This window comes from Penaeus vannamei, chromosome 12 (assembly GCF_042767895.1).
Source record: "Penaeus vannamei isolate JL-2024 chromosome 12, ASM4276789v1, whole genome shotgun sequence".
Classification (NCBI taxonomy): Eukaryota; Metazoa; Arthropoda; class Malacostraca; order Decapoda; family Penaeidae; genus Penaeus; species Penaeus vannamei.
Genome location: NC_091560.1, coordinates 9,255,979 through 9,275,978, shown reverse-complemented (window position 1 = coordinate 9,275,978; position 20,000 = coordinate 9,255,979). Strand labels below are relative to the sequence as shown.

The 20,000-nt window shown below is 35.8% G+C and overlaps 2 protein-coding genes across 16 annotated transcripts in view; one reads left to right on the top strand and one right to left on the bottom strand.

Annotated features, from left to right (window-relative positions):
• The window catches only part of LOC113818544 (serine-rich adhesin for platelets), a 36,323-nt gene extending 18,567 nt beyond the window's left edge, over nt 1-17,756 (top strand). For 8 of the 11 annotated variants that reach the window (XM_070127822.1, XM_070127823.1, XM_070127828.1 and 5 more), the window contains 12 exons: nt 1-2,840; nt 3,883-3,980; nt 4,289-4,407; nt 5,825-6,002; nt 6,765-6,956; nt 7,059-7,222; nt 7,459-7,624; nt 7,919-8,116; nt 8,846-9,151; nt 9,935-10,180; nt 11,698-11,805; nt 12,197-17,756. The exon at nt 1-2,840 is cut by the window's left edge and continues 648 nt beyond it. In XM_070127822.1, the coding sequence (XP_069983923.1) occupies nt 1-2,840; nt 3,883-3,980; nt 4,289-4,407; nt 5,825-6,002; nt 6,765-6,956; nt 7,059-7,222; nt 7,459-7,624; nt 7,919-8,116; nt 8,846-9,151; nt 9,935-10,180; nt 11,698-11,805; nt 12,197-12,676 (5,095 nt within the window). In that variant the 3' untranslated portion in view covers nt 12,677-17,756. The remainder of the gene's footprint in view (nt 2,841-3,882; nt 3,981-4,288; nt 4,408-5,824; nt 6,003-6,764; nt 6,957-7,058; nt 7,223-7,458; nt 7,625-7,918; nt 8,117-8,845; nt 9,152-9,934; nt 10,181-11,697; nt 11,806-12,196) is intronic. The other 3 variants (XM_070127827.1, XM_070127826.1, XM_027370732.2) reach the window with 3 other exon arrangements.
• A 434-nt stretch (nt 17,757-18,190) lies between these two features.
• The window catches only part of LOC113818553 (elongation factor 1-delta), a 27,277-nt gene continuing 25,467 nt past the window's right edge, over nt 18,191-20,000 (bottom strand). For all 5 annotated transcript variants that reach the window (XM_070127832.1, XM_027370742.2, XM_027370743.2 and 2 more), the window contains 3 exons: nt 18,636-18,828; nt 18,389-18,504; nt 18,191-18,276 (listed from right to left, as the gene is read on the bottom strand). In XM_070127832.1, the coding sequence (XP_069983933.1) occupies nt 18,238-18,276; nt 18,389-18,504; nt 18,636-18,828 (348 nt within the window). In that variant the 3' untranslated portion in view covers nt 18,191-18,237. The remainder of the gene's footprint in view (nt 18,277-18,388; nt 18,505-18,635; nt 18,829-20,000) is intronic.

Sequence of the window (20,000 nt, the reverse complement as noted above, 5' to 3'; positions counted from 1 at the left end):
TTTTAATGTTTCTATGATAAAAGAGTTACAGACTTCTCCAATGCAAGTAAGTGGGGAATCGTTTCAAGACAAACTTCGCGAAAAGAAGGACCTCTCTCCTTCCCAGTCTCAGAAGTCTGCGAACTCAGAATTTACCCAAGTGGAAAATGTGTATCGGCAGGATAATGTAGTTTGTACGAATGGAGATATAGGTTCTCACCACGACGAAAATATTAGAACAAAAGGAAAAGCTCACAAGTACGGTGCCATGTCCAGCACCAGAGAAAATGCTTCACTTCATCAGGCCAATGCATTGTTGAAACAGCAGCAGCAGCACCCGCATGTTCAGCCTACCTCTTCTTCAAAGCAAGGTTTTCAGCAGAAAAGTCAGTCCTTTGGTGCAGAGTCTCAAGACAGTGGCGATTTTGACAATGCCAGTGCAAGTAACAGTGGAAGTGAACATCGCCTAAGTCACCTGCATGAAACTTCAAGCCTTGAGGTGGAGCTTCCAAGCAGCCATGAAGAAAATTCTAGTAGTCAGGATTCAGAGGGAAGCCCTACAGGTGCTGGCAGGAGATGGAAGTCAGAAAATCGTGAGGGAGTTTACAATCATGACACAGGAGAACAGAATGATCTGAATGAATCAGAAGAATCTATGCAACCCAGAAGACCACTTGTAAGAGCACGAACATTTGAAGTGTTTGATCCAATCATCAGTGGTGCTATACAACATCAGGATCCTGCTGAAAAAATGGATGATCAGCCTAAAAGGTCCAACCCCAACAGAGGAGATGATGGAGTGGCAGCTGAAATATCAGGCAATCCTCATGTCAGTTTCAGTTCAGCTAAGGGCATCCCAGCTTCCCGCTCTGAGGAGAGATATAGCACAGGGAATGGAAAAGAGCGCAAAATTTCAGATGAAATTGTAGGTCCTTATCCAGACAATATAGAAGATCCAGAAAAATTAAGAGAGATGGAAAGAAAGAAAGGCTCACTTTTGTTCGAGCACAACTTTCAAACATACTCAAACATTCCTACAACAAATATGATGACTGCTAGTATGATGACAGCTAGTATGAGTTCCGAGAGTAGTATGGGAATACCCTCTTTGTACAGCAGCATGATTGACAGTGCTATGCTTGGCAGTATTCATTCTCTAGGTGCTTTAGAAGCACCCATCGTTGACCCTATACCTCGACCAGCATCTGTTGGTTTACCAGTAATGCATCAAATAGAGGATCCAAATCCCGAGCTCACTAGTGTTACAGGTCACCGTCCAGAACTTAAAGGTCAGTGCACAGAGCAAATGACACACGAGTTTCAAAGGGAAATGGCAAGAAGGGAGCAAGGCTCTCGTTCACCATCACCTGATTCACTCAGTGTTGATTTTGCAGCTAAGAGAGAAGCAGAGGCCCTTTACAGAGCTAAAGCCTCACAGGAGAGACAATTAAGAAAATCTGTGGATGGTGGCATATCCCATGTGAAGAAAGAGGAGATGGATACTGAGGAGAAAGAACAGGATGATAGAGAAAATGAAAGCAGAAGTAGTGATTCCAACCCAAGTGAGGGAAAGAATGAAGACAAAGGTGAAGCCAGGGAAACAAGAGTAGAGGACCACCAGCTGAGTTCTCTGGGTATGGCAACAGGAAGTCCAAGGCTAAGTAGACTAGGGGAAAATAAACCCATTGTATCTGGAGGCTCCACACTCAAGAGAGAAAAGGAGGCCAAGGAGATGAAACCTATTCCTAAGAGTGAAAGACAAGTGAGCATGGGTGCTGTCAAGGATGTTGATGCTATTCCTCTTGTGTTTGGATTTATTGGCCCTCAGGATGAAGAGGAATCAGGCAAGTCTAAAGATGAGTCAAAGAAAGAAGCTAAAGAAGAGGAGGAAGAAAAACAACCACAGAGTATTTTCCCCATGTTCATTGACCTAAATGAGATCCCTTCTCCAGCAAAAGAAAATCCTAAAGAAACAGAGAAGAAGGAAGGAGGCAAAGCTAAGGCTCCTTCATCTTCAGTCTACATGTACATAGAGGCTGACACTCCTTCTCCCAAAGTCAGAAGAAAGAGAAAATCTGAGAGTGATAGCACAGCACTCTCAAAGTCTGTGGAAGCTCATCCAGAAGCTGAATTTGCATCTCTGCCTCCTGTCTTGGGGGCGGCTGCAGAAAATAAACACAAACAATCAGAAGTCAAAACAGAGGATGCAAATGAGACCTCTGATGGTGGTGCTGGGAGTGCAGGTGATGGAAATGGTAGCAAAGAAAAGAAAGGATTTTTTGTATTTATTGAAGCTGATTCTCCAGCAAAGACTGGGTCACCTAAGCCTAGAAGGCGTCCATTGCCACCAGCCAAAAAGAAAAACGAAGCCCCCAATCCTATGTCAAGATCAGCTCCAAGTGATTCACTTGTGTTTTCAAGCCAAGATAGCCCAAGCAAATTAATGACAAAATCGGTGATAGATAGAGATGAATTCATAGCCCAGCCTCCAGCAAGAAAGAATGTCAGCCTGAATGACAAAATTAATGAATCATCCAGTGGAAAAGATACTCCATTTGTGTCTGGCATCCCAAGACCTATTCGTACCTTGAAGTCCCAAGCATCAACCAAGACTAGCAAAGCAAAGCCTTCCCCGCACAAGAGAAACACAGGTACTCACAGAGACAGTTCACACACCAAAGATGAGCCATCTGAAACTAATGACATGGCCACAAGTAGAGACATTTCAATCTCAGAACTAGGGCCATCTCAGAGCATATCATTCAGCGATGTGATGTCCACAAGCCTTCCTCAAGAGACAGACGGGGCTTCTGAGGTGTCGGATGTGAGCAGTCTTCTCAGCAGCATTGAACGCTCAAATGGTGAATATCTGATACAGAAACATTTATTCTAAAAGATTTGTTATAGATGGTATATAACATTTTTGGACAAGCAGTGAAAAATTAACCACATGCACACCATGCGTGTAAGATATTTAGTAACTTCTCAAAAAGAAATCATTAATCTTTATTTATTCTCATACTTTATCATTCCTTTAGGTTATGTATCATGTTTAATCCACAGTTTTAAGGGGGCCGTCGTGACGAAAATTAGTTATAATACCTCACGCGGTTAGGTTAGGCACTGCAAAGCTTGTGGTGACACACGCTACTTCTACATTCATGTGCAGTTATTGCCATTCGTACTTTGCAAAAGGGGGGGACCAGCTACCAGCTTCACTTCAGAATACCATGTTAATGCCATGGAATGCAGCAAGATTGACACAAAGATAAGAATTCTAAAAAAAAAAAAAAATCAATCAATTTTTAAAAATCGAGGGAAAGTATCCTGAACTTTGGAGCCCGATATCTCAAGACTACACCTTTGTAAACATTTTTTTTCTATTTCTTCATAACTACTTTGAAGATTCTAATAGGGTTTGGGTCATTTTAAAACTGAATAAATTTGCATTTTTTTCTATCTGAGGATATTTCATTCACATAATAAAAGTCCATATATTATATCTTAAGTTCATAAGACTGAGCATTTAGAAAAAAAATTCCCACTAAACTAAAAGGAAATTTTAAAATCTGTCTAATAGAGATTTTAGGTATTGCTATAGAGTATGTGTTGTGTTTTTTTCAACAAGTTTGGTTAATGGATAAAGTGTGAATATCAAATTTTGTGATTTTTCAAAAACTTGCTTTTTTTATAACTTTGTTGTTTATTATTCAAATGATAAGAAACTTGGTGGTGTTTATCACCGTATATGTATATATATCATATTTAAAAAATCACGAAAATCCGATCATAAAGGATAAACTTTGTTCTAGAGTGCAACGGCCCCCTTAAAGGCATGAATATAGGGCATATTCTTAGTTGCACAAAAATGCACTGGAAATTGATGAGAACACTTTTATACAGAACCATCTGACCAGCCAGGATCAGATCCACATTCAAGATTAGGAGAAGATTTGTTGCGCATGTTTGAGAACGAGATCAACACTGATGTAACAATACAGGTAAAGTAGTGGAAGTTTGAGTTTATTTTAAAGACCAAAAGATTTTCCTCATTTAAAAAGATTTCCTTCATTTCCAAGAAAATATCACAAGGAATAACTGTATGGAAAATATATAACCAAATTAGGCCTAACCAATTTACCATAAGAAAAATTAATTCTGTTATGTCAGCTGTAGTTACTTATCTTTAATGATATATAATGATAGTAACCATTTCTCAGCAACCCATTAGTTATAGGATTTACACATTATTCTTGTTAGTATTGTTGCCTTTCTCTAATAAAACATATTTCCTGACTAAAATTTACAGATTGGTGAGAAACGTATCCGGGCCCACAAATGCATTTTGGCTTCCCGTTGTGTCTACTTTGCTGCCATGCTCTCAGGACATTGGGTGGAAAGTGCAGGAAATGTGATAAAACTTCAAGGGTAGGATGATTATTTTGGCAATGGTGTTTGGCAGGAGCAAACCTCTTTTGTGTGTGAATGTGTGTCGGGGTGGGAGGTGCTTATGTGTCTGCTTAGGTGTTCTTTTTTTGTAGTTATCTTTTATTAACTACTTGCCACTGGGGATGATATGTGTGTATATGCCATGCCCAACTTATGTTTAATTTAGTAATTGTTTTTACATATAAATGGCTCCATAAGTACTAAGTCACCAGTGAGCCAATTACGAGAACAACCTGTCTCACCTGTTTACCCTTTTTCTTGATTTTCAATTATATTTTCTAGTATTTGATACTGCTGTTAGTAATGTCAATAACAATATAGTAATTATAATGTTTATAACAAAAATAACTGTTGATATTGATAGCTTTAGTGAAAAAAAATGTTTTCCCCACTATTTCATGGAAAGGTGAGGTCACAAGATCTATTAATTGACTCCTTTGTGGCTAAGTACTATCAGAGCCATATATGTACAAAAACACATAACCAAAAATAATAAAGTGAACACAACATTTTTCTGCCGGCATTAAGTTTTTAGTATTATTTGATAATTCTCATTAACTAAGAACTTGCAACAGAAGTCACCCTTAAAATACCTAGCCACTAAACCAAAAGTGTATCCTAGGAAATCTCAGATAGCCTTCATGGCATCACACAAGCAATTGGCCAGTGCTGTTATTCAGTTAGTTGCAGTCACAGTAGACATGGCATGTATGTGTGTACCCACTCAGTATCAGAGGGTTGAAATTTTTATATTAGTTTAAACCAGAAAATTCAGATGATCCAGCAGTGGACAGACAAGCAGTAAAAGAACAAGAGAGTGAGTGGATGAATGAATGAGGGAAAGAAAGAAAGAAAGTGGTAGTGAGAGCTTGTGAAGAATTGATGAGAAAAAGAGATATACTGAATGAGAATGAGGGGGAATTAAATTGATGAGTAAGAGAGAGAGAGAGAGACATAATGAAATGAGGAGGAAAATGAGAAAGAATGAATGGGTAAATAAGCATAATTAAACTAATGAATAAGAGAGAGAGATAATGAAATGAGGAGGAAAATGAGAATGAAGATGGGTAAATAACCATAATTGAATTAATGAATACAAGCGAGAGACAGACAAATAGACATAATTAAATGAGAGGGAATTAAAACAATGAATAAGAGAGAGAGACAGACAGACATAATGAAATGAGGGGGGGAATGAGAAAGAGAGAATGTATAAATAAGTATAATTAAATTAATGAGAGAGAGAGGGGGGAGGGGAGAGAGAGAGAGAGAGGGAGGGGAGAAGAGAGAGGAGAGCAAATGTAGAAAGCATTATAAAATGCTTTCTTCTTTGATCTTGTTGAACATATATATCAGCTGTCAGCATCACACTTTACTAAATATTTGTAATTTCCAGGTTTTCACCTGACTGTGTAACAGTAGCCCTGAAGCACATCTACAGTGGCAGTAGCACAGTGCCAGAAGGGGTGAGAGTGGGAGAGTTGGCAGCACTTGCTGACATGTTAGCATTAGATGGACTGAAAGATGTCATCTCTTTACATCTGAAAGCCAAGATGTGTCATTACTTCCACAAGGTAAGTTGGCCATATATGATATAGAATATGTTTTATGCTGAAAAAAAAGACAATGAACATGGATGGCAGCATAGTAGGCTGTGCTGGAATGAGTCACATATGGTTCCACATCATGACATAATCCAGTCATATGTATATATTGATGGACTATTTTATATTCACTTGCCATAAATTGACTTATTCATAATAGAAATGTGACTTCATTCAAATTTCTTACAATATTCAAGGGTCGGTTACTAGCACCCAAGAAGTTAGATTTGTGAAAGGACAGTGGGAAACATGTATGAATGAAATAGATGTGTGTTTGTGTGTGCTACTTATATATACATATACATATATACATATATACATATATTTATGACTGGTGACAGCACCACCAGTCTGGACGACCAGGAATAGTATGCCGAGCATGAAAATGGCATCCTCTCTGGATGCCATTTTCATCCAGTCATGGCTGACGGACACTACATTCCACACTTGGTTATTGATGGGAATAATACAAAAGCCCCTTTCTAAATGTCAAATGAGTCTAATCACCTTCCAAGAGGGTGATTAGACTCTTGTGCAATTGTGGCAAGTTTTTTTTATCACCCTGGCCTTTGCTCAAGATGGCAAGACCACGTCACCCAGCCTACAGCCACTTTTTCTGAGCCTGTTCACATCACCCTCCTCGCAAGTCAAATTTTTTCATGATGTGATGGTCATGTCATCTGGATCGCAGGGGTTAAGTACTTCACGGTAACATATTTTTTGTTTTCACAGCCTTGCTCGGGATGTCTAGAAGGAGTCCTGGATGTCTTGCCTATAGCTGGTGCATACTGCCTCGATGAGCTATATCATCGTTGCTTGCGATGGGTTGCCAAGCACTTTGTTGTTGTGTTACCAACGCGAAATTTTGCTGCTTTACCTCCTGAGGTGCAGGATAGATGCCTTAAACAGATATTAGATGACATGGTAAGGAGATTCCTTTTTCACTTTGATAGTACTTCATGATGGAATATTGGTTATAATCACATACTTAAATGAAGTGCCCTATCCCATTTATTCCTTTTATAGAGTGTAGGTAACGTGATAGACACTGCCTTAGGATGCGAGAGAGTGCTTTCATCTTTGCCCATGGTGAGATGGTCACAGCCAGTATTTGATGCCGCTGCCCAGTTGCTGGAGTCTGCCACTAGTTTCATTGCTGCCAACCTTAGTGGAGTGTTGTCATCAGAGAGGTGTGTTGAAATGTGGATGATTATCCTCAGTAAATTCTGGTTATTGTGCAGATGTTACTGTTTATATTTTTTTCTGTTTTTATCATGAAGATGAATGTAATGGACTTGCTTTGAAATTTTATTAATAGATTCAGTATAAATGGTCTGTTGTCTTTTTTATTTGTATATATAACTAGTAACTGATAAAAAAAAAAAAAAAAGACATGTATCTAAAGCCTTTAACAAATATTTTATAGGTTCTTGGCCTTAGGAAAGGATAGTGGATGGAATATTGACAGTTTAGAGGAAACAATGCGTGTAGCATGTGAGTTGGTGAGACCTGACCAAGCTGTTTTGTCTCATCTGCAACTTGCTAAGCTACTTGAACAAAATGAAGAAGATGGACTTGGTGATGTTTCAGAGGTTCGAACTATAATTGTGTTTATTTTGAAGTTACGATTTCCGGAGTGTATAAGGATAAGGTTAAGCAGGCATTATATTTAATGAAACTGGTTTATATTCTATTCTTTAGCTCTTAATAAGAGTGGAACATCCTAGTATTTTGTTGTTGAAAGTAAGTTGGATTAGCATGTATCTCCTTACGCAATTTGAGTCTCGCATGCTATTATATCTAATTTACATTTAATCTTGTCACTATAGTATCCATTTCATAGGATACAAAATGCCCATGTTGATATTTAGTTTAAATCCTTACAGAGCTTCCTGAACTTCTTGGAAAACTTGTTGAATCAAGTTGAGAAGTTCATGATACACAATGCAAACCGTGTAGCTGTTTGCCGGAAATGGCCTTTGTTATCAACCAGTACACAACGAAGAATCAAAGATGCTGCAATGGTGATTGTAGAATTCTCTAGACCCACTGTCCCCAGGCCAAAGCTTTCTTCAGCAAATAGGGTAAGTTATGTTTTCTTTCTCCTCCTTTACTTCCTTCTGTCGTACTTTCCTTCTTTCCCTCCCTTCCTCCTAATTACACTAAAATCAAACATAACAATTCAGAAGTTATTTTATATAATCCGTTTCTTGTTTAGATGGGCATTAGGGTAAATTGCTATTTTTTCCTACCTATCCCTTTCATCCTTGCTTCCCTCCATCCTTCCTTCTCCCCTGCCCTCCTTCCCTCCTGCCTGATTACCACTAAATTCAAGCATAACACATCATGTTATTTTATCTAAACAATATCTTATTTAGATAGGTAATAGGGCAAATTGCTTCTTACCCTTTCAATTCTTCTCTCCTTTCATCTCTCCCTCCTTCCCTCCATCCCTTTCCAAATTACCACAATAATTTAGCATAACACATTACTAGTCATTTTGCCTATTTTTTTTCTTGTTGAGATGGCAAATAGAGGATATAGCTTCTGATTTTTATTCCTTCTTATCTCCCTTGCTTCCTTCCCTCCTGAGTAGCACTTCATTAAAGGTTAACATATTAAAACTATTTCTTCTTTAGAAAAAAGGAATTTAAACAACTCTCACTTTTTTGTATTGTTTATTACACATTGAATATGAAGGAAAAGCCAAAAGAAGTTGGCATAGGTGATCATTAAGCTGATAGTGTAGCAAAAAATTTCTTATTCCTTGGTTTACTATGATGAAACCAATACTGTTGCAATATCACACACAGAGAACCAGAGGAAGTAGCAGTGATGGCAGTAGTGGGGTCGCCTGTCGAGGAGCAGACCACAGGTTAATGCGTAGCGCCAGTGCGACTGCTGTGCCATCTTCTCAGAGAGTTGGCCCACGAAGACCACCTTCATCAGGCCAGGACCCCACTCGCTGCCAGACACCCCCTGCCCGACTCTCACGTCCTCGCACCCAGACCCCACCCCCCACAAGAGCATCCACACTTAGAGCACAGGCCAGACAAGCAGCCATTCAGAGATCACAATCTGCTCGCACTGTAGCCGAGCGACCTTCAAAAGTAAAGCAGGTATAATCTGTGGCCTTTAAACCAAAAGGTTTTGAGGATATGTAACCTTTGTCATTATTGTTTGTTATTGTTTCTGTTTAAGTAAGCAGTGTGTAGAATATCCAGAGCTGTTTATTTTCATGTATTCTGTGTTTAGTAGGTTCATAAATGATTTACATATACCCCAGTGGTGTTCCACTTATCTAAAGTACTGGGACCAATCTTTTCCTTTCATGACACCTACATGTACAAAACCATCCTTACATCCATGCTACAAAACTGAACGGCATTACCTCCCCATATATGTAAGTTATAGTGCATCTAATTTAACAGGCACTATGTTCCAATGCTTTAAGCTAGATACTTGCAAAGTTTCTTCATACATTTTAGAAAATAGTAGTAGATTACTATTTTTGCATGATGTTAGCTCTCAAGATATTTGCATCCTTAATTGGTCACATGGTATCGAATGTGTGTTTATTGTTTTTTCAGTCTTTTTTTTTTTTTTTTCATTCTTTCTTTTTTATATATATATTTTCCCCATCATTGGCACTCATTTCACAGTTTTGTTGTTTGGTATTGGACATTTCAGGACATTAAATGTCCTATTTTTGTACACGAGTGAACAATATTCATCACAGAACGTCAGGACTCACACAAACAACATTGGGTCAAGAAGAGTGTAACAGGAATTTCTTAAATTGATATAAATGGAAGTGAATAAGATTCTTTCATTCTTTTTTCTTTTTCGCCTTCTTTATTTGCAGCTGAATTTTAGAAGTAAAATTACTCTTGATTTTCCAGGGTGCTAACACTTCCACAGACGAGGATTCCCATTCTAGTGGGAGACGCACAACCCCCATGGCCTCCTTCACCCGAGGTGCAACATTCACCCGCTCCCTCTCAAGACCTGAGCCGGCTGGCCGTGCGCGTCCCCACACCCCAACTAGATTGCCGGGGGCATCATCTCGGCCACGTACCCCAGGGCCCACGGAGTCCTCTCAGCTACCTAGGAGGGCAGCCACCCTTAACCGCACAGCCAGCCACACTGTGAGTTTTAACTTATGATTGTTGATATTCTTTTCCCTTTAGATGCTCTCACTTTCTTTTGCTCTCCATTCTTTGACTTCATTTTCTCTAAATCAGGCAACATAGAACTGTATGTTGCTGAAGGTTATATGCTATAGACATCACTTTCTACTGTTGAGAAAATTTTCCTTTCAACAGATGAATTTGTGAAAAGTTAATGTGATAATTTATTTCTTTAAACTTTCCCAAATCTTCAGCTGAAGGTTTGTAGTGCACATTCTTCTGCTTGTGTCAATATGTAGGAAACTGTTGTTTTCATCCTGGAATGTAAATTTTAATTTTTTTTTTTTTTTTTTTTTTTTTTTTTTTTTTTTTTTTTTTCCAATAGAAAATGTAATCTCTTCTAAAAGCCAGGTACATGAAGTGCCTTTAGATTTGTGGACAGATATTTCAGGGAAATAAGTAATTTGCTTCAAGATGAAGTTCTGCTTTTCAGTTTAGTTTATTGAGGTTGATGAAAAGATGATATTTTGAAATGATGTGTTAATGGTTATGGGCATTTGATATCTTCAGAGCATGTCAGGTAATTAGTATTTCCTTATTCCTTGTTGCTGAGCTTAAAGTTTCTGTCATTCATTGAGAAAGGTAAATATACAGAATGAACAAGGCTATGTAATCCACAAGAAAAAGGTTAAGGCATTTACCTCTTGAAACATATAGTATGGGATAGGTTACTTGGTTTGTTTTTTGTTTTGTTTGTGTGTATGTTGTGTCCTATTTTTTCTGCTGAATATTGCAATGAAAATGCTAGCCAGGGATGGAAACGTTTGGGAATGCCCTGCTGAACTTCATTTTAACTTGATATTCTCTGTTTATTTTATTTTATTTTTATTTATTTTTCTGCTGCTTACTATGCTCAAGATTTCCTTTCCACTGATAATTATTTTAAAAGAGTTTAGTAATGGGAAAGTATAACAATGTAATATAACCTAGAATTTAAAATTCATTCAGTATTAATGTCATTTAGTTTGTATAAAATGCCAACAAAGTTAGGATTAGAGCTGACAAGTATGGTGTACACTCCTGTATGAGGTAAAAGAATATACTTAAAACTTTGATAGTATAGCTTAATGATATGTCATTTCTGTTTTACAGTAGTATCATTGTATTTGATGTCAGTTATTTTCCTGCTCTTACAGGATTATATTCAGATATGTAAAATATTCACTTTCCATGGAAATTTGTGTACATTGAACATTGAATACATAATATGGGAAAGAAATGTCAGTGCAGACTATTTTGAAAAAAAGGAAGCAATTGAAAAAAATGTGAATTTATTTAAAATAGCTCTGTTAGGGAAGGCAGAGGCCAAATAGTGTAATGCGTATTGTGCATTGAGGCTACAGCAATTTTTTTTCCTACTTCTCTTCTTCTTTGTCTTTATTTTTGCATGTCGACCCTAAAGGTTTCTGTCGGTATGAGCATTGTTAAAGCAGACAGTAAGGCTTTAACCTTGTGCTTCTGCATTTCTCACTTAGACCACTGGGAGCTCAGCCTCAGAGGATGAGGTACCAAGGAAAAACAGCACAGCATCACGAGGTCGAGCTCTGACCTCCCTGAATGAAGGGTCAGGAGATGCTGCAAAGGTTGGATGGTTTTGCTTTTTTCGCCTTGGGAGTATATTTTTTTTTATGAATGAAATTGATTGTTACAGGCATTTTCCTTATCTTTTTCCTCAATACTAAGGATTCATTTTATGCACATACACATACAAGTAATATATATTTATGTAATTTTTTATGTGTATATTCTTTTGTTATCCCACTGGATTTTTTAAATTACTCCAAGGTAAAAAAGAAAAAAGAAAAATAATAATAGAATGAAAGATTTTACTCTTTTTCTTGTTCTTTTTTGAGTGCCATGATTGGATCTTCAGTGGAAAAGATTTCATTGAATTATTACCCATCTGTGTATATTGTATTGTGGCATCTATTTTCCTTATAGAACAAGAAATAACAATACCTCTTTACTTGCCAGTTTGCTCGGACTCAGCCAGCGGAAGCGCGGTCCCGGACTCCAACGAGGTTCGCAGAGACACGTGGTAGTACCTCAAGCCTTGTTAGGGCAGGGCGTACCCAGCCTGAGACTCAGGCCACGCCACCTGCCTTCACAGATAGTGGTTCGCACACACCCAGGACGCCCAGAATTGAAAAAGGTGAACCAAGGAAGCAGAGTGATGCCAAGAATGGAAATATTATCCCGCGGTCAAGGGGCAGCACCATGGGGCGGAGGTCCACTCGGTCACCCATGAGAGATTCTGGACGTCCCATGGGGCGGACAGGGAGCCCCACACCCACAGTGACTCAAGCTTCCAATGCAGCTGAGAATATAAGTAGATCTTCCAGTGTAACTAATAAACCAATGGCAAGCACTACCACACCACCGAGTGTTGGTAGTCGCTCAAACACTTTTTGCAAAGATAACACAGGCCCTAACCAGAAACCAGTCGTACCCTAGCTTTGTTTGCAACATGCCATGTGCTGTTAGTGAAACTCATTTTATTTTACCATTCATTAAGTGTCAATGAAGGAATGTAAACATGTATGACTAGGGTCCTAGAATAGGGATGCTGGACATTATGCACTATTATGCCCAAACATTTACTATAAACTTCTGATAGAAACATTGGATTAGTAAAATTTAAAACCACTTTAGAATATTGTGCCATATTATATCCAATACAGTACTGTAAGCAAAAGACCAGCATATCTAAAGGTCTTTACTAATCCAATATTGTAGATCCTCATGTGGTTTTACCACATTTTTCCTCTCATAAGCCCAAGCAGCCTTTATAACTGCCGCTAGTGGTCGTCCAATTGAGTTCCGTGGTTTTTCTAGTCAACCAGTTTTCTCTACTGTATTTTGATGGAATAGCTTCTTGGCCTTTTGGAGATTGACCTAGAAATACCATGTTGGTTAAGTATTCAGTTCTCAATGTGTTTTGAAGTACTACAATGACAGCATTCTATGTTTTGGATTGTGTTGAGTTTCAGTGAAATGATTCTGTTTCTATGGGTCATAAGCATTTGTGAGCTATATAAATACATATATATATATATATAAAATTGAAGTATATATTGGCTTCATAGATGTGGAAAACACAGCAGAAAATGAAAAACATTAACATATAATCTGCTTGCCTGAGGCCTTGCATTGTTTTCCCATGCAGAGGCCCCACAATGTTGACCTTTTTTGTATAAATATGAATCTAGGTGCTTTGTAATTTAATAGCTGCTATGTACCAAAGATGAGGTCACAATCTTCATTTTGCTAAGGTTGCTTTTCTGATGTCTGTGATATTTCAATATTATAAGTATTTTGTTAGTTATTTGATAAGATAGCACATGCACAAATTATAATTATATATTTAGTTACTTTTTTCATGTTTGTACATAAAGCCTGGCTATGGCTGTATTGCTTATAGCTGGTAACTCAATGACGAATTTTTAGTTTGATATATATTATCAGATGTGAACATATTTTGTTGATCGATCATGTACAGGAATATCTGGGAATATTACAGTTTTAAGTAATTTCACCCAAGGACAAACCAGTGATACATTGATAAATTGTCTCAAACCCTTTCTATTTTAATGTGATGAAGATGATGTATTGTATCAAGTTACACAAATATACATCAACATCAGGTGAATCTAATTAATGAAATAACAATAAGTGAATTGTAAATCACCTTTTTGATTTTAAGAGAAACTGTACATCTGGACTGTTATAGCAATATAATTATGAATGGAAACTGGTTTTGGCCATTGTCAGAAAATTAGTGCATTATTTTTCATCACAAAATTTGATACAAAATATGCTTTATTATCAGTCCTCACTTGTACAGATCTCTTAAAAAGCATCAAATGAATTTAAATATATTAAAAAATGCATGAATATCAATAACTAAGCTAACATTATGATATCAGTGACCCATTATGATTTTTATACAGGTTTAACATACAGTATATCATGTAAGTTACATGGTCAGAAGTACTCACCTGACCATAGTGAATTTACAAACCATCAGTATTGGCAATGCCATTATCAGTTTTAAGAGCTATTTTTTTAGGCATATGAAAATATATTTGTCCCCCCCCCCCTTTTTTTCTTTTAGATTAGAATTTTCAGTCATTATCTGTAAATATTTTCATTGTACATGACATAATTATTGCTTGGTCAGTTTCATTTGCATCCAAGTATTATTGCATTAACTTTAGGAAGTATAGACTTCATTCTCTAAGATATACATTTTCCCTCCTTTTCCTTTGAATAAGGAAATGCAAAAGTTTAACACTAATCCTGAAAGCGGAAAAAATACAGTAAAATCAATCTCAGATCAACAATACTTTCTAAATAAAGAGGTTTTGAAAATGCATGTCAGTTATGAAATGGATCTATGCTATTGGAGCTATTCTTTACTGTCAAAAAGAGAAAAGGTTAAGGTTATTTGCATTGTGGTAAGAGCCATTTTGAAGGTTTGTATCTTTGTCAATAGTTTGTAATATATGATTTTGTGATATTATTCATAAAGTATTATCTTTAATGATTATGTAGAAATACTTATGTTTTAGATATACAGTATTTATTTATTATGATTTTCAAATATTTATGAATCTTTATAGTCTGTATCATTTTGAATATACTTGAATATGTAAATTCAATTCTGAGTTCATGCACAAGTTCAGTTAAAGATTAATTTTGAAATTTAGAATTATTTTGCAGGTAAGGTTGATAAAAGAATTATGTTTGCAGTTCTTTTTTCTTTTCTTTTTTGTTATCTTGAAGATTGGTGATTCTTTGTATTCATATAGCTATTATTTCTAAGCAGAATTAATCAAGACAATTATTACTGAAAGATTTTTTTTATTTATTATTATTTTTTTTATTTATTATTTGGTCAGCCTTTTTATTTGCCTCATTTTTTGTACATTCTTATATAACTATTTTAAAGAATATGGATTATTTCTTGATGGTTCCCAGATGACTTTCAGTAACTGATTTACAGAATTTGAGATGAGCTAAGAAGGAGGATACTGGATTGGGTTACAGTTCAGTCTATCTCGCTTTATTTTATACAATGATTGGAATCATATTTATATTTCACATAAAGTGCTTTAGCTTTTGAAATATCTTATTATAATGCTGTGTTGAGTGAGATGCCTTTAAATATTTTCCTGATTTTTAATGATTTCTTCCACTTTCCTCTTATTCCAAGACAAAGGCAAAGTATATATTGGTTCTAAAGCAATGTGAATTGAACTAGGTGGTAATAAAATGAAAACTTATCAGGGGAAGCATTGTATAAGCTGCTCCCCCCCCCTTCTAAAAAGAAGGAAAAAATCAGCCTTTGAATCTCAACTGGTTTATGATTATAATATGTCAAGTTGAGTAATAGCTTAATGCAAATTCCAAACTATCCTGCTTATTAGGAAAGCATTTTAGGTTTAAGCAAAAGCAATTATTACATGCAAAGCATTACATCATTAATAATTTGGAAGGGGATTAAATAGATATATGCTGACTGTACAGGTGAGTACTTTTGTTCATGTGTTAATCTTAATAGAAAAGAAAGATTTTGAAAAATCTGTTTGTAACTGCCTTTTTGCATTTGAAAATTCTCTTACCTAAACTTAATTTCTCCCAATCTTGTGCATATCACTACCTACCTTGTCATTGCTTTACCTATATATCTTAACCCATTGAAGTGTCGATTGGCTGCTTTCTGCCATGATAGTATGCAAGCCTTTCCCTCCTTTTGTGTGAAGAGTGGAGTGTAATTGTCCTCTACTACTAGTCCCATAGCCATTAATGTGAATCAGGGTTGTCTAGTGTCACAGATCAATAATATATGAATTTAGCCAACCAAAGTGCTATTATTAGCCCTTTTCCCTATTCTTTGTAGTAGTTGTAGTTAAAAGATTTCCACTAGAAATAAAATGCATTTTATAGTTTGCAAACAAGTACACTGCGATGGGTATTGGAAATTTTGAAAGTCATCTGAAGAAACAAGACAGTACAAAAAAGTTTCATGCATATGGAGAGTAGGTATGGACAAATATATGCCGCCATATTAATTTTCAGTAAAAAAAGTAAAATTTGGATAAACTACAATGTAGACTTTCACCAACACAGTAAAAGTAATAATATACAACATATTGACACAAAAGTCAATAATCAAAAGGTGTATTCTAAGTCTTGTTCAATGTTGCATTGGGGAGTGTTTCAGTTAAAATTACTATTGCATAAAAGGGCTTTTTTTTTTCTTCAAGGATATTTTATGCCATGCATTTGTGAAAAATCATCTTTGTACAATGTATATGTTGCTACTACACAAACACTTTTAATGGGTAATGAAGAATATTTTACAATCTCATTTTATTTTATGGGAAAAAATATGGTACCTACGGATGTCAAAAGGATATGGGATATCTGGATGACTGGAGACTGTAAGCATCAACTAACATGGGTCAAAAAAATAAAAAGTCTGTTCTAAGAACCGACTTCACTTTGGACATCCAGCAAGACTCAATATATTCAAATCAACCTTAAATCTTAGGTTCATATTTCCAACACATTATAAAACCTAGAAATCTATGTATGGGACACAGTACCCTTCTTATCTTCAATCTACACAATTTAAATTATTACCTTTTGTTGTTGAACTGGATAGTTTGAGGTATGGGAACATCTGATCCTATTAATTTGCAATGCTACTCTTAGACTGCAGAATGTAAGAACCTGGTATCATCCTGCTTTTTTTTTTTTAACTTCAGTAAAGATTCCCTGAGTATGTGCTTTTCAGAAGTCAAAGCAGTTGATGCAGATGAAGTCTGGATTAGCAGTTCACATACAATTCCTATATAACCCTCGCTCCTTAGTTATAATGTTATACTAATATAATGTAAGACTTAGGTTCTCTACAAAAAGGGATGATATATGGTAATGAGTATGTAAACAATATTAAATGGAGCTGCAGGACTCAATTTAACATTCATAGTAGAAACTTCACAATAGACCCTTGAGATGCATGAAGTGGGATCATACCTATTCTAGGCAGAAAGGGATCAGAAATTTAATGTCTTTAATCAATGCTGGACTTCACAATAAATTGTGTCTTGTTAATAAATGCAGATGTACATTTTGCTCAGATCAAAAAATATTTTGGTCTCTTACAAGTTTGGTGACAAAATGTGATAACCTTTTTAAAAAATCTAAGGAATGTAAAATTAAACAATGCACACATACCTAACAAATAGGATTTGTCGTGACATGTTACTACTATAGATCATATGAAAGAAATAACAGGCAGCTTACAGTGAACAAAAGCAGTAATTCCATAGTTCTGAACAGGCATTCCTCTTTCAGTATATTTATTTTCTACTGCAGATAACTGCCATAAGTTCTACAACTAGAATGTGCTATCAAATGAGCTTTATTTTCCTCACTGATTTAATGCTGGTTATATTTATTTTCTCTGTGAATGTCTTAGCATTACTCAGTGTACATGTAAATGTAATAAATATAAACATTTTTATTCTTTATTTTTATTCTCCAAATTTCTTCAAAATGTTGAAACAAGTTCCATGGAGATATGAGTTTTGAAAAAATGAATGAGGTTTCTTTCCTTTAGGGAAGCTAAAAGCTTGTATATTGAAGTATATGTTCAGTTCACTTAACTAGTCTCAAATTCCAAATATTCCCCCTTTTTTGTAATTGCTGTAACTAAATTTTATATTGCACATTGAGCTGCTTAGTACCTACATTCTAAGTGCTAAAAATGATTGAATCTTCATTACATTTTTTAGATTTATAATGATACATGGTTATTAATATATTATTCATCTTTAATAAGGTAATCCCGCATACATTTCTCTAAATTTATGAAAGAACTACATGTAAAATCCTTAGCATGACTGATCAGAACTAGTGCTCTACTATTAAACAGCAAATAAAGGAAATGAAAATACATTTTAAACTCCTGTTTATTTCTGTATTAACCCTGGAATGAATGGCAATTAGATCTTATTGAAAGCAGCAACATCTACACTTTGCACCTGAAAAGAAACAAAAATAAAGATTTAAAAATACAAAACAAAAAAATACGGTGATTTTATTCAATAAATCAATCTAAGTGAATAAATACATGTAAAATACACATTTACTTACATAATCTTCAATTTCTTGAATCTTCTCACAAAGGTCATCAATGGAAACCTTTTCATCTTCAACTGTACACAAAATTGAGAGTTTCTGGATACCAAAAGCCAATGGCTTCAACTGAGCTGGAAGAAGAAAAAAAAAATGAAGGAGACTATTTTACAAGTGCTCGGAGCTTTCCTTTAATAACTGAGAAATTCCAAATAAAGCAAACATTTACTAAAATAGAGAAGAACAATAATTCCATTCAACTTACCAGCACCCCACAAGAGTCCATCCATCTCAATCTTACGTACTTCTGTCTCCATGACCTTCATATCTGTCTCATCATCCCACGGTTTTACATCAAGGAGTACTGAAGACTTGGCAATAGGACCAGGCTTCTTTGATTTTTTATCCGCATAAGCCTTAAGACGTTCCTCCCTTATGCGGGCAGCTTCTGCACTCTCCTGTAGGATTTAGAATATTTTTGAGTGAATTCAAGACAAAATTAATATAAGAATAGATATATGGATTTAATATATATCAAGTTAACCCAAAATAATAAAACATGGTTGTTTCTAAAAAAAAATAAAGGAACTCTCCCTGACTTAACTTTCCCCATTCTTATGATTTTCTTTAATATTTGATACCAGACTTGGCAGTTAACACATGTAAAAGCCTAACCTTATTGTGCAATCCCATCTCTCATTGCATAAGAAAGTTATGATAAAGGTTATAATTTCTGAGGAGGTTTATATGATTGTAAAGACCCCTACCTAAGCTTAACCATTTGAATCATCCTCTTTTAACCACATGGGGATGGCAGATGCATATATGACATGCCCCCTGTAATTTTTTTTACAAACAGATGGCTCCTCAAGTACTTTGTCACCAATCAGCCAATTACGAGATCTACCTGTCTCACTGTTTACTCTCTTCCTTGATGTTCGATAATATTTTGGGGGGTTTAGTATTGTTAGTAATATTAATTATGATGTTTATGATAAAAATAACTATCAATACTGCTAACATTAAGGCCCTATCACACTAGCACTTTTTCTGTCAATTTATACATTTCTATCTGAATTTGAGGCTTTCCACAAGTATCATTTGCAAACACCTCCCAGATGAAGATGGTTATGACAATTTCTGTCTAACTAATTTCCATCTTGATTTTGCACTAATATGGGTATATAGGGCTAGAATGTTTTCCTATTGATGAATTAGATAGAATGAGTAAATATAAACATAAGCTAATATTTTAGAACATTGGTATATACAATATACTGCATATTTATTTAAACTAATGTAATATTCATCAGAATGTTCATGTGATTCCCAGGACCTCACTCTGATAGCGTCATGTTTGTAAATTTACATGGGCAATGTTTGCTGCCTTGGTAATGTGACAGTCAGTTGATTTTCATACAGAAAGTTCATTCTGAAATGCGCAAATTGATGAAAAAATGGTTGTGTGATAGAGCCTTTAGAAAAAAAAAAAAAAAAAAACAGTTTCCCACAAACTCAAGGAAAGCTGTAATCAGTTGAGGTCACAAGGTCTACTAATTGACACCATTATGTCTAAGCACTGGCAGAGCCATCTATGTGAAGAGACATTTCACAAAGTACTACAGTGAAC